The 13,549-nt window shown below is 38.6% G+C and overlaps 2 protein-coding genes across 3 annotated transcripts; one reads left to right on the top strand and one right to left on the bottom strand.

Moving 5' to 3' along the window:
- The first annotated feature begins 533 nt into the window (after nt 1-533).
- On the top strand, nt 534-1,741 carry LOC148578718 (uncharacterized). Its single transcript, XM_088503164.1, has 3 exons — nt 534-741; nt 798-1,525; nt 1,622-1,741. The coding sequence occupies exons 1-3, from the start codon at nt 534-536 to the stop codon at nt 1,739-1,741; spliced, it is 1,056 nt and encodes a 351-aa protein (XP_088359290.1).
- Nucleotides 1,742-6,775: 5,034 nt separating this feature from the next.
- LOC107637977 (general transcription and DNA repair factor IIH helicase/translocase subunit XPB1) lies at nt 6,776-13,194 on the bottom strand. 2 transcript variants are annotated; one of them, XM_088502026.1, is made up of 20 exons: nt 12,856-13,194; nt 12,713-12,759; nt 12,553-12,622; nt 12,289-12,448; nt 11,938-12,160; nt 11,772-11,828; nt 11,464-11,604; nt 10,790-10,870; nt 10,560-10,647; nt 9,765-10,102; nt 9,611-9,686; nt 9,317-9,510; nt 8,965-9,128; nt 8,742-8,814; nt 8,353-8,466; nt 8,104-8,184; nt 7,959-8,018; nt 7,456-7,539; nt 7,229-7,371; nt 6,776-7,098 (listed from the first exon to the last, which is right to left on the bottom strand). In XM_088502026.1, the coding sequence occupies exons 1-20, from the start codon at nt 12,872-12,874 to the stop codon at nt 7,014-7,016; spliced, it is 2,298 nt and encodes a 765-aa protein (XP_088358152.1). In that variant the 5' UTR covers nt 12,875-13,194; the 3' UTR covers nt 6,776-7,013. The 2 variants fall into 2 exon arrangements, with proteins under 2 accessions (XP_088358152.1, XP_088358153.1); XM_088502027.1 differs by lacking the exon at nt 12,713-12,759 and having other exon boundaries at nt 12,760-13,032.
- Between the last annotated feature and the right edge of the window lie 355 nt (nt 13,195-13,549).

Genomic DNA, 13,549 nt, shown 5'->3' with positions numbered 1-13,549 from the left:
ATATGGAGTCAGGGCTGCATGTTCTGAGGGGAGATGCAGGCATCAACCAGATGCGGCAAGCAAAGATGACAAACAAAGATACTGATGAGTTCTATATATTCTTTGATCATCCTATTGATGACCCAGAACCTGTAGATTGTGCTGGAAAGGAAAACGTTGAGGCAGAGGAAGATGATGTTGGTGTCGAGGTGGATGAATTGGGTGAGTCGTCGACGGAGCACGATAGTTACGAGAGCGCAGAGGATGAGCCGTATGCACCTCAACCTCCTGGTGATGAAAGTAACAGTGATAGTGGGAAAGATGTTGTCAGTGGGTCTGTGTTTGGCAGAGAGAAGAGGAAACAAGTGCCTCATTCCTCTAAGAGAACCCCTCAGCCAAGTAAGCAACCCAGGAAGCAAGTGCGACGTGTGTCTCAAAGAACAAGGTCTGCTGCAACAAAGAAAGGGCCTGTCCATGAGCCCGAGGCAGGTGGGCCTGGTGGATAACCCAGTGGATGTAGGCCTGCAGGGGAGCCCAATATATCCAGGCCTGCAATGGAGCCCAATAGGGCCAGAGGACCAAGGCCAGCACTAGTAGACTACGTGAGTGATGTAGACACGGATGGTGATGATATTGTATGGGAGTATGAATTTGAGGAGCTGCATACACCTGTCTCTTCTAATGATGAGGAAACAAACATCATTGGCCTGAGTTCAATGACCAATATAGTTTCGGAGAGGGAAGATTTGAGCTTGGAACAAGGTTTGCAACAATTGAGAGGTTCAAAGAGGTGGTAAAGGACACCTTTATTGCTAAAGGCCGGGAGTTGGTGTGGATAAAGAATGATAGGGAAAGAGTTAGGGTTGGATGCAAGGACGAAGAGTGTGGTTGGATTGCCCACTTGTCTTACAATCGGCAACTACAATGCTTCCAAGTCAAGACGTATAGAAACGAGCACACTTGTGCAAGAGACCTTGGAAGCAACGCTGCTGATCAACACTGGATCAGTAAAAAGGTGGAGAAGAGGATGGCAACGCACCCGCATATGACAACCCATGAAGCCATTGATTTTCTAAGAGAGGACTTTGACCTTACTGCACACCCAAAGATGGTGTATAGAGCTGTGAAGGAGGCAAGGGAGAGGATGATGGGTAACGAAAGGCAACAGTATGGCAAATTGAGGGATTACTTATTAGAGATACATAGAAGTAACCCTGGGTCTTCTGCATTTCTAGACCTGATCCCTCAGCCTCAAGAAGCCCCTATGTTTGACAAGTTATATGTTTGTTTTGAGGCCTACAAGCAGGGATTCAAGAGTGGCTGCAGACCATTGATCCACCTAGATGGAGCATTTCTTACAACATACCATGGGAGACAACTACTTTCTGCCATTGCACAGGATGCCAACAACCAGTTTTACGTGGTTGCATACGCAGTTGCAAGATCCGAGAACAAAGAATCTTGGAAGTGGTTCCTAACATGCTTACAGGAGGATATTGGTGATGTAGGCAACCACGGTTGGAATTTTATGTCGGATCAACAGAAGGTTAGTTCCCTTTTTGTCATTTTGTGTTTGTTGTCTTAGTCATTTACTGTATTATATATTGTTGTAAACATGGCTTCATGCCTTCATTGTTGTTAGGGACTGCTACCTGCACTGAAGGAGGTAATGCCTGGTACACATGTTGGAAACTGCGTCATGCATATGTGGAAAAATTTTATAAACCGATTCAAGGATCTGTATATAAGAGAAATTGTGTAGGAATGTGCTAGATGCACAACCATCTCAGAGTTCAAGACAACCATGGAAAGACTAAAAGTAGTGAACAAGGATGCTTGGGCGTATCTCATGAAATTTGAACCTGCTACCTGGGTTAGAGCATACTTTAGCCATGGTCCCAAAGTCGACAACCTAACAAACAACATGTGCGAGGAGTTACGGTGCTACGTGATGCGGCGAATGGTTCAACACAAGAAACTTCTGGGGACTCATGAGGGAAAACTGGCACCAGTGCAAGAGAAAATGCTACAGAGGCTTATCAAACCAAGCAACAAATGGACAGCGAATTGGATTGGTGATAATGAGCACAAACGGTTTGAAGTCACTCACAAGGGATCCAAAGTTGATGTGGATCTGATCAAACACAGCTGCTCGTGTAACAAATGGCAACTCATAGGTTAGTCAGGTTCCTGAATTTCAATATAACCATGCTGTGTATTTTTTTAATTTAAGCCTGCTGTGAATTCATAGTTGATGTGAATTTCAATTTTACTCATAGATGATGTTAACCATGCTGTGAATTTGGACATGCTTGGTGTGAATCTAATTAACATGCTGTGATTGTGTTGATATTAACTATGCTGTGAACCTGTTAGCCATGCTGTGAATTTATATTAGTTCATTCAACTTTTAGTCATGTTTATGCCATTTTGTTGTTGTGAAACCGCTGTCCTGCTGTGAAGGGATGCCGTGCATTCATGCTATAGCAGCAATCAGAAAACGGCATGATAATCCCGACGATTATGTTCATCCATGGCTATGTATGGAATCCATTAGAAAGACATACGAGCACTTCATCCAGCCGGTAACGAGTGAGGAATACTGGACAAGATCTGAGTTTACTAAGCCTGCTCCACCTGTGTTAAAAAGGCCAATTGGACGTCCCAAGGTGCATAACAGACAGAAGGACCCAGCTGAGGCTGTTATTGATGGGGACAAATTGAAGAGGAGTTTCTATGTCACATGTAGCAAGTGTGGTGAGAGGGGACACAACTACAAGACGTGCAAAAGGGCCCCATCCAACCCAAACTGGAAGCCAAAGACGAAAAAATCAAGAACAAAGGCCAAGGACTCTCAATCACTTGTGGTTCTACCTTTGTCATAGTCAGCCCCCGAGGAAGAGGTAATACTTACTTTCCCAGGGATGTAATTGTCCCCCCGACAATAAACTCAGGGATTTAAGTGTCTATTTTAGTTTTAGTTAGGGAGCTATTTGTCTATATTTTTAGACTTCAAGGTTTTAAATGTCTTATGATATAATGTGCTTTACTGGGACTGTTTAAACTAACTGGATACATTTTACACAATGCCTCATCTCAGATTGTGAAACAGAGTCCCCCTGCTGCTACGAACCCTCCTCATGTTGAACAAAATTCTGCTAATCAGTCAGTTGCTAATGAGGTAACAATTTTGGTGACATTTCATTGTTGTTGCTTGCTGGTTTCATTGCATTTCACACTTGTTTTGACCTTCATGCAGGGTAATTCCAATGCAAACACTGCACCGATGAATGAGCAAGAATCTGGTCCCTCAGTAATAGCGGTTGAGACACAATCAATGCCTCCAAAAGCACTATTCAAGCCCCCAGCCCAGTCTACATCACGCCCGACACGAGGTACATTTAGGCCTAAGCAACCAGTTAGGAGGAAGCCTGTGACAAATAAACCCTCGCAGTCTATGCCACCTGCCCAAAGTGAGCAGCATCTCCCCTCTCCACAACAACCAACTGCATCAGGAGCATCTCCACAGACTTTGGCAGCAGCAGGCAAAGCAACTCAACGGCTGTTTAAGTTCATCCCCACTCCAGGACTAAACAAGCCAAGTAGTTAATGCTACATGTTTAGACTTTAGTCATGACCTCAACCCCTTTTTGAGAAACACTGTTATTTTACTAAGCAACTCTTTTTGGAAACAACGTGATTAGCTATAGCTGGCAGGCTTAAGTTATGCCTTACTTTGGCAGTAGACATGTACTTGACTTCTTTTGTCAATATTAACAACTCTTTCATGAGATTAAATTATGCTTTACATATATAATGATGTCTCTAAATAATTATGCCACTCACTTGCTTAGGGCAATGACTTTGCTAAACATATCATAATTTACCTTACAACATTATTTGTTCGAATAGCATACAACAAAATGGAAGCTCATCCCATACTACATTACAAGATTTTTTTTTACCTACTTTTCAGCCAAGATTGACAATGACAGGAGCAAAAATTATACAAACCACTGCTACAATAACCAAATACAAATTAACATTCTTCTTCCTCTCTAGATACAACACCTTCTTCTCCAAATCAATCAGTTTCTGTTCCACTACCTTCTTCCCAAGATACACTTTCAGATCATCAACCTCGTCCTCCGTAGTAAACTTTTCAAGGACTCTTATTATTGAAAGATGGTCATCCAGCCCTAAGAAGAACTTGCAGTGACTGGGATTTTTCAGCTGCATGTTCATCGTTCCAAAACAAACAGAACTTAATCAACTCCCCTATAATCAAACTGACCAAATAAAATCACCAACATACCTTAAAGAATGGACACCCAAAGAACAATCTATTGGGGTTCGTCGTCGTCCTCGATTTGTACAATATGGCGTACACACGGCATTTACACATCGGAGCAATCTCGTCCTTCTCCTCTGAAGCTTCCACGCATTTCATGGTTGGCGGCAATCGAACTCGTCGTGAGCTGGAGGAGGCTCCGTCACTAGCCATTTAAGCTTGCACAATATCCTCACACTCAACCACTCACAGAAATGAACAACGGTAATGGCGAACGAGTTCCATTTGAACAAATAGGGCAAACAGAAAAGCGACGCCATTTTCAATCATAAGGACCTATTTGTCCAAGACTTTTTCCCAACGGGCACACCAAGCTTCCTCAACGGTCCCATCTTGCCACCTAGGTCCAACACACGCCAACTAAGCGACAGATCACCCCTCTCCGTTACGTCTGGCACATCATTTTGCACGGAAGGATCGATCCGTCACACGTTTTGAATAGTAAGGGGCGTTTTAGTATTTTTAGATCTTAAGGGATCGATTTGTCCTAGGGGTGAGCACGGGTCGGTTTGGTTCGGGTTTAAGATAAAATTAGAACCGAACCGATCAAAAAGTAATTGGTTCGGTTTGGTTCGGATTTGCGTTTTTTTATGCTTGTACCCGAACCAAACCAAACCGATTAAGAGTGGGTTAGTTCGGTTCGGATAGCAGGTACCTGATGAAGTTGAAATTCATAAGAAAAAATAAATTGGAAAATTTTTATGTTAAAAATTCAACAAATACAATAAACATGTAACATCAACAAAAATAATGCAAACATATTAAACACCAAATACATTAAAAACTAAACTCATCAAAATCCAAACATACATAGTAATAGTGAATAATCTTGTCTAATGAAAATATAAAAGTGCAATAGAAATATTAGAAGTTAAATACAAAAGTCTAGTAAATAATCTTTGAAAAAGCTAAAACCAAAACACAATAAAATCTAAACATTAGAAGCTCAATACAAAAGTGCAATAGAAATATTTGTCTAGTTTTCAAAGTCTTTACGCCATAATCCTTCACTCCATCAACCAAGCATATTCAAGAGAGGAGTTGTGACCTTCAAAAAATCAGCATATAATTAACTAATGTCAATATATAAAATTGATTAATTAAAAGTAATTCAACAAATAACAATAATTAAAATGTTAACCTCAAATTGTTGTAAACAACATCAACTCCAATGGATACTACTTTGCTCCTATATCTTATGATTCAATACAAAATTCAATATATATATATATAGACACCGGTTTAAATTAATCAAATCAACTCAATTAACAAGATAAAATCACATATTAGTGAAATTGCATGATAGATAAAAAACTCTAAGGGTTTGGTCTCTGTTATAAATATCTGCTACCATGGATTATAATAGTAACTGCATAGCAATTAGCATAATATTTTTGAAGTTAAAAATCAAAATTAGCTTATAGAAGATCCTTAGTTCAAAATCAAATCTAGCTTTTACATAAGAGCAAGATTCTATTAATATTTAAAAAATTGAACAGCACGATTGTTTCAGAGTGATCAAGATTGCTTTATTCAACAACTAAGAATGTATAATTTCAAAAATTGAACAGAAAATAAAATAATTAACAGTTTAACATATAACATTCCCCAAAAATTATAGACTAACCTAAATGAGTGACTGGAGAAGACGACGCTGGAGCCTGGAGGAAGCTGGCTGCTGGAGAGGAAACGGCTGACTGAAGATGAAGCTGGGAGGGAACCGCGAACAATGATGCTGACAGAGATACCGACTGAGACGCCAACAATCGAGAGAAAGTTGGTTGCTGCGTCGCTGCCGCTACGAGGAAGATGATACACCAGATGGTCCCACGGACAAGGTGGAGAAGACGATGCGCCTGACGCCTAATGGAGAAGACCATGAAGATTGGAGAAGCTGGTTGCGTGGTAGGAGGAAGCTCTGCGCCTCTACCTCTGCTAGGGTTTCGCCATGGTTTGGTTGCGCCATTAGTGAGAATGAGATAGTATTAGGGTTATCAGGTTATGTGTTTTCAAAGTCATATATATATATATATATATATATATAATTAATTATGATCGGGTATACGGGTTGGTTCGGGTTCCGCACCCCAAAACCGATACCCGAACCAATCATCAGTAAATGTCATCAATTCGGTTCGGTTCGAGTTAGACCCGATTACCCGTCGGTTCCTGAACCAATTTAATTGGTTCAGTTCGGGTCCGGGTGGATAATCGGGTACCCGCTACCCGTGCTCACCCCTAATTTGTCCACGATTTAAAAATTCAAGGACTAATTTGTCCTTTTCCCTTAATTTTATCTTGTTCAGATTAAAGCATTTACCTTTTTTCAACCCATATTACTTAACAAAATCATTATCAACCGTACAAGAGATGTCGCTAAACTTGGTCCGATATTTTTTCGAGCTACAAGTGTGTTTTAGGGAGAAGACACAATCCACACTCATATTGGGGAGTCCCAAATATATCATTATCTTCAAAATTGTTACACATCTATTCAGAAAGACAGTAATATACTATAACACGTGTGCTTGCTGTTATTACTTATTATATTACACTTGGAAATTGGCTCATCACTATTCTTCCAATGATCTATTGCATTAAGATAGACCCACATACTTTAGTGCTTCATGCCTAAGCACCATCTTCTTTCCCATTCCATCAGCTATTTCCTTAATCAAAGATTTCAACCAAATCGCTTTCTGAATAAGTGGTGTCTCTTTGATGGGTCTTTTGGCTTGCTCTTAACAGGTGCTTTGCCTTTGCCAGTACTGCAAGCAAAAGAAAAAGCAAATCATGATCACAAATCTGTTTAGTTTGGTATCTAGTTATAAGATCAAGGATCTATGAACTCCCAAAAGGCAATGTAACAGATTGACATAGATCACTATAAGTACAAACCTGTACTCCATGTAAACCATCCCCTTTGCACCTGACATTGCACTCATTGATCCTTGAGAACGACGGGCATGGCGGAGAGCTATTTCATCTGTATCTTCTTCTAGCTGTTCTAGCCCCACTGCATCATCACCAGCACTCAATACCTAATACAGGTACACGGCATACCAGTTATTTCATTTCCCAACCAACAATTAAATTTGAAGTCAAAATATGATGAAGATGGAAACCTTTGAAAGAAGTGCAAGTTGATCATCAAGATGATGATAGCTCAATCGCGGCCCTTCATCAGGTGGAGGCAAGCTTGTAATTACCTGTCAAGTACCATCAAAAGCTTAGGATATGTTTGATTGGAGATCTTGTCAAGGCAGTTTCGGTGACCAACCAGAATAACACATGATCAAGCATGGCCTTCCTAATACTGTTAATAATAATTTTTTTACTCGATTGAGCTCAACAAAATCGGGAAATCTACTTGATGCAATGTCTGGTATAAGAAGATCGATAAGAGAAGACAGTGAAGCAACCCTGTATTTATATTTAGGGTTTGATTGACTCCAAATACATTAGCTCGTTCATTTCCTTTCTCTCCATTTCCTTTATAAAGTAGATAACAACTTCATCTAACACATCAACCACTTGGAATACATAAAGCAAATGAGCAATTGATGTGTCTCTTCAAGAAAATAACAACACGTGCAATATTTAGCAAAAATAAAATTAAAGAACATACCTTAAAGCTATAACCCTGATCAATTAAAAATTGTTGCCTTTTAGTCGAGTAATACATCTCCTGCAAAGCCAAGAAATGATAGATGTATATTAAACCATGAATAATTTGTATAAGTGCAGGCCATGGTGCATAATAGATGATATACCTGGGTATCAGTTGAGACAAGGGAATAAAAAAATGCATTATACTCTTCTTTACCGCCTGCCATCCTATCCTGAAGCTTTCCCTGCGATTTTAATTGATATAATTTGAATATATCAGGCACCGCATTGCACAATGCATTACTGACAGATGATATTAAGATATTAGTGGCAGAGAACTTCAAACTTCCGTCAACCATCATTTTAAGTTTAGAATTTACTCTGTAAGGTGGCTTTAAAATTCAGAAACTGACCTTGGCCCTAAGAATACGACCTAGACGCTGGGCTTCTTGACGCCTAGAACCAGCATGCGAAGAAATTTGAATTATCACATTTGCTTCGGGAATATCAATTGAGTTGTCACCCACCTGAGAATATTAGATTATTAAATATCATATTTTTTAGTAAGATGTTAAAACCTGATAATATCCACAATAGAGCATAAAGAACTGACGCAAAAAAAGCACACTCCTTACGAACCCAAGCTAACACAACAAAACTAAAAATATATATCAATTCAAATGTTTACATTGATGAATGTCAATAAGATTGATTAGTACATGCTTTGACAAATCCAAAGAAAAATAAATCAGAATAGCAGATAAGCCTCAAAAATAGAAGTGAACTAAACTACAAAAGATACCTTCGAAAGAAAAACAGTGTTCACGTCTTTGCTAGTTTTGAATGCTTGTAGAATTTTCGTCCTCTCAACATGGCTGAAGACAACACATATTAGAATAGATGTTGCAACAGAACCCAAAACACAGCTTGTGTGTGTGCATGCGTGTGTGTTTGCGTGTTTTTTTTTTTTTTTTTTTGGGGGGGGGGGGGGGGGGGAGAGAGAGAGAGTAACGTGTCAACAGCACCTTGTAGCACCATATATCATTGGTTTGCGGAGTTTCATGGCATACTCAGTGAGAGCGAAAAGATTATCAGCAAAGACAATAATTTTATCGCCACGTGCCCTTTCATGGTAATTTATGAGAAATTCACAAGCTCTGAACTTATTTGGATTCATCACATAAAGTGCCTGCACATGTAAAGCTCATCAGTTAGGAAGAGTAGATCCAAAACAAGTAAACTCTGAGTAGTTGAAAGTATTCAAAAAAAGATTTTTTAATCCATTAATACAATATATCATGTGAAACAACCAACAAATCATAATCACTCTACATGCTTCCTCCTGAAAAGATCCACAAACATTCCGAGAAGCCTTACCTGCCTCTTCTTGGAATTCTCTTTCTTCAGATACTCAGCAAAAAACTCTCTTGTCATTGGACACCATACTTCAGCACACTGAACATTTGCAATAAATCCACCTTTTACTAAGTCTAACCAATTTGCCTCATACAGCTTGGGACCAATTAGGAAGTTGAGATCTGTAATCCTTTCATCCTCTCTCACAAGTGTAGCTGCAATATTAATGGTCAAGATCTCACTCCAACCCAAAAAAAAAAAAAAGAGGCTAGAATCATAGTCCACGTGATAATAAATTAACATAAAAGAGCATACCTGTTAGCCCAAGTTTGCAGTGAGATTTAGTGATACTAATGACTTTTCGAAACATATGGGCTGGAACCACATGCACCTGTTTATTATGCAATGATATCATGCATAAATAACGAGCTATATTTCATCATAACGAAAGAGTAGGTTTTAGGATTACCTCATCCATAAGGAGCAATCCCCATTCTCTGTTTCTTATTTCTTCAATGATCTTTTCAGATTCTTCAGACCGTTTACCACCAAAAGCAACCATATTATATGTTGTCACAACAACTCCAGCATTACCACGGAATCTCTCTTTGCTATCAGATGTAAAACGGCAAATATTTTCCTCTCGGATAGTTGACCATAGTTTAAACTGAAAAGCCCACTGATCTACAGAGACAGCATTTGTTGCCAAACAAAGGCAACTCTTCTTGATCCGGCTAGCTGCAGATACACCAACCAGGGACTTTCCAGCACCACAGGGCAGGACTATTATACCAGATCTTGCTCTACCTGAGCAGCGAAAAAAAGAGTTGCACTCAGAAATAATTTATATTTCAATAGGCATTTACAGAATAGAAACATTAATCATTTAATGTTGCTGAAGTCATGCCAATCCAAAACCAGTCACAACAGCCACAACAGCCACACCACTAGCGAAATATCCTTAACATGATTTTTAATCTATATGTTATGATATTAACACACAAATTCCAAAGGAAAATTAATGTTAATCATACTAATGCATACGGTTTTTAAACTATATGTTATGGTTTAATGAAGCTGAAAATTATAGTCTTCATAATATGCAAAACTTGAAAATTGTGTTGTAGACCCAAGTTTAAGACCAAACTAAAAAAATAAATGAATAAATAAATAAATTCAATCAATTCAAAAACAAAAGTTGATGTGTGCTCTAAATTTAGTAAATTGCAAGAGATAAAGTCCTTGTTTAAGATATCAGCATTACCATTTCCAAACATTTTGCTAAGGCTCTTCTCTTGATAAGGTCGTGGTTGTGCTTGAGGCTTTAGTTCCATGTCAAGGTCAGGGTTCACCTGCAACATTAACAGAATACAATTGAATGCATGCAAGATAACCAATTCAAAGCTCATAACTGTAAATTAGCAAGATGTACTATCAGTAAACATAATTACAACCCTATAAGGTTTCTTTGGAAGAAAAATTATGTAAACTCACTGTATCATTTCTGAAATCATACTCCTCCAACATGGGATAATTTAATGCATTTGGCAAGCACCGTTGCTTTACATTTTCAACCTGTAATAGAATGTATGTAAAGCAATTGCAATCACTATTTTGATTTCCAACAGATAAAATCTCAATTTTCTTGCAAATTAAAAACATTTTGACATCATATTATTTATCGGCGAATTCCAAACAGATACTCACGCAAACTGAAGTAACAAAGTTGACTGCCAAAAAGATGGAAAGATGAACTATGTAATTTGGGTGACGATCAACTGTGTAAAATTAAGGATTTAGTGTGGAATCCACTTAATGTATTTACACTTGTCGTTGTGGCAATCGAAACAGCATACAGAACAATATCAGAGCCACAGCATAGAGAAAAAAGAACCTAGTAATAAAAAATATGCTGCTAATATTATCTACTTCTTCTAATTACTGTATATATATTAAAAATTTTCCCCTTGGATTCGAGTCAATTAACTCATCCATTCATTTGGGACCTGAATTACCAAACCCAGCATCATTTTTTCATGAGAAATAACAGAACTCTGATTCAAATTTGTGGTGTAAGTCTAGGTATCATGATGCAAAACTGAAAACAAAGGGATTTGCTTCAGAGTGAAAATAAGACAATCTCTTTCAAAAGCTCACAACTAAGTTACCTGAGAAGGATTAATTTCAAAAGCATGAGTTTCTTTCTCTTCAGCAGCTGCTGCCACCTCGGCTTCATTTAGCAACTCGTCATGTCTGCCTTCAATTTCACCTGCTGCTTTGCTAATTGTAAATCCATCCCCATTTGTACCCTATAAGAGAAAGGACAATATGGAATTTGAAATTCACTGATTCAGTCACGTCATGGGAAGAAGTAGTAACAGGAATGCACACTGTGTAGTATTGAGCATATAGTAACATTTGCAAATTTTTACATCCAAAAATATGCATTTTAGCAGAAAAAAATGTGATCACAAACCTCAGAAGTAATTCTTGCTCGAGATATGACTTCATCTTTAAGCAATGTCTTCAATACCTATAAAATTTGTTATAATGAAACAAACAAGATCTTAACAAAGTATTTGCATAGACTGCTAAGGGAAACACAATGGGTCAGTGAGAGGCTGAGAGCAACATTTCCATACCTCAGGAAATGGAGATTCAATAAAGTAGCGATTCTTCTTGAGCACCAGCTTCACTTTACCATAATTAGCAGTGGAATCATGTATGAAACTAATCATCTCTTTGGGAAGCTTGGTCTTTGATAACTTGTTCAAAACGGATATGATAGTTTCTGTTTCCAGACCAACAGAAACAGCAGCATACAGCGAGTGTGGTGTAAGGTTGTATTCATGCATAGACTCCGGCCTATCCATCAGTATCATCACACACCAAACTTATAAGTAACAATCTAATAACACAACACACCCTGCAACTATCTTCCTCATATATCTAAATCTATATAAAAATGATTACTCAAAAGGAAAAGAAGCAACCTGCAAACGGGTTCGGCAATGGCAATAAGAAAATCATAAGCTTGCTTGTACAAAGGAGAGAAGGTCTCAAGGAATATGCGGCCATTGCCACAGGCCCAGAGAGGACGATTGAGGTGATCCGGTTTCAGCTCTAATTTGCTAAAATCTTTGACTTTGCCATCTGATTCATACAAAAAACTCAATCCAATATTATCCTAAAAACTCAACTAACCCCCTTCTCCAAAATCTAATCCTAAATGCAATTTAATTAGATGGTAAACTTACCATCCTCGTCGTGTGCATCGTCGCCGCCATAAACGTCATCGTCATCGAATCCTCTTTTGCTGCTATCTTCCTGAAGCAAACAACATCAAGAGGAGTTGAAGCACGAAAATAAACGAACTAAAAGAGGAACTAAAATCGAAGATATCGCAAGTGAACTAACGAATTTGTTAGAGGGCTTGAACTTTTTGAAGGGTCGGCCCTTATCACCTGCAAATATGGAATCGAAATACGAAGAGCTTGATTACATGCGTTTCATTGGATTAGATGGGTGCATCAGAAATTCAGAACGAAGGGCAAAAGTACCGTGTCCGTGTTGTCCCATTAGATTAGGGTATGAAAATTTTGTTAATTTAATTCGAATTCTTTTAAAACGCTTTCTTCTTTCCGATCAGTGATTGGCACTGAACCGACTCAGATTGATGAATTGCCCAGGATGAAGAAAATAGAACCTGAACGAGAGAATGAACGAACCAAGTTTCAGACAACCGAGTGAATCTTCTTATTTATACCAATGAGTATGACAGTACTGCTTTTTTTTTTTTTTTTTTTTTTTTTTGAGAAAATAGTCCTTTATGGCCATAAGGTGCTCACAATAGTTACCATCATTTTTTTTTTGGAACAAGTGAGCTCAACACACAGAGTGGAGCGATAGAAGAGTCAAACAAACTTAAACATACACAAAAGGATAAAATAGAAAAATCTCCCTTGTGCTATCTACGGCATAGCCATCAACAGCTAAAGGGATCTAAGCTACTCCACTTTCTAACTCTGGTACACCTCTTCTACACCTACTTTCTTATTATTAAAGATCCGTCTATTTCTCTCTAACCAAACGTTCCAAATAACAACAAAGAAGCAAATGAGCCACTTTTTGCGTTCCTCTTTCTGTTGGCGACACCTGTCCAACTCTCAAAGTGCTCTTTCAGTGAGTCCGGAATAGACCAGAGTCTCCGAAAGTCTGATAACCAGTCACACCACACCTGCTAAGTGAATTCAC

This window comes from Arachis ipaensis, chromosome B1 (assembly GCF_059453495.1).
Source record: "Arachis ipaensis isolate K30076 ecotype BB chromosome B1, ASM5945349v1, whole genome shotgun sequence".
NCBI classification, from domain to species: domain Eukaryota; kingdom Viridiplantae; phylum Streptophyta; class Magnoliopsida; order Fabales; family Fabaceae; genus Arachis; species Arachis ipaensis.
The sequence above is the reverse complement of the archived record's forward strand: the minus strand, read 5'-3'. Positions and strand labels throughout refer to the sequence as shown.

Bases quoted from the DNA above. Each gene is read 5' to 3' on its own strand.
- LOC107637977 (XM_088502026.1), bottom strand. The intron at 8,185-8,352 runs GTCAGTTTCTGA...TTAAAATCGCAG, and splicing joins GTCGTATTCTTAGGGCCAAG to GGAAAGCTTCAGGATAGGAT. The intron at 7,372-7,455 runs GTTTCCATCTTC...TACCTGTATTAG, and splicing joins AACTTGCACTTCTTTCAAAG to GTATTGAGTGCTGGTGATGA.
- LOC148578718 (XM_088503164.1), top strand. From the start codon at position 534: ATGGAGCCCAATAGGGCCAGAGGACCAAGGCCAGCACTAGTAGACTAC. The intron at 742-797 runs GTTTGCAACAAT...TTATTGCTAAAG, and splicing joins AGATTTGAGCTTGGAACAAG to GCCGGGAGTTGGTGTGGATA. The intron at 1,526-1,621 runs GTTAGTTCCCTT...CATTGTTGTTAG, and splicing joins TTATGTCGGATCAACAGAAG to GGACTGCTACCTGCACTGAA.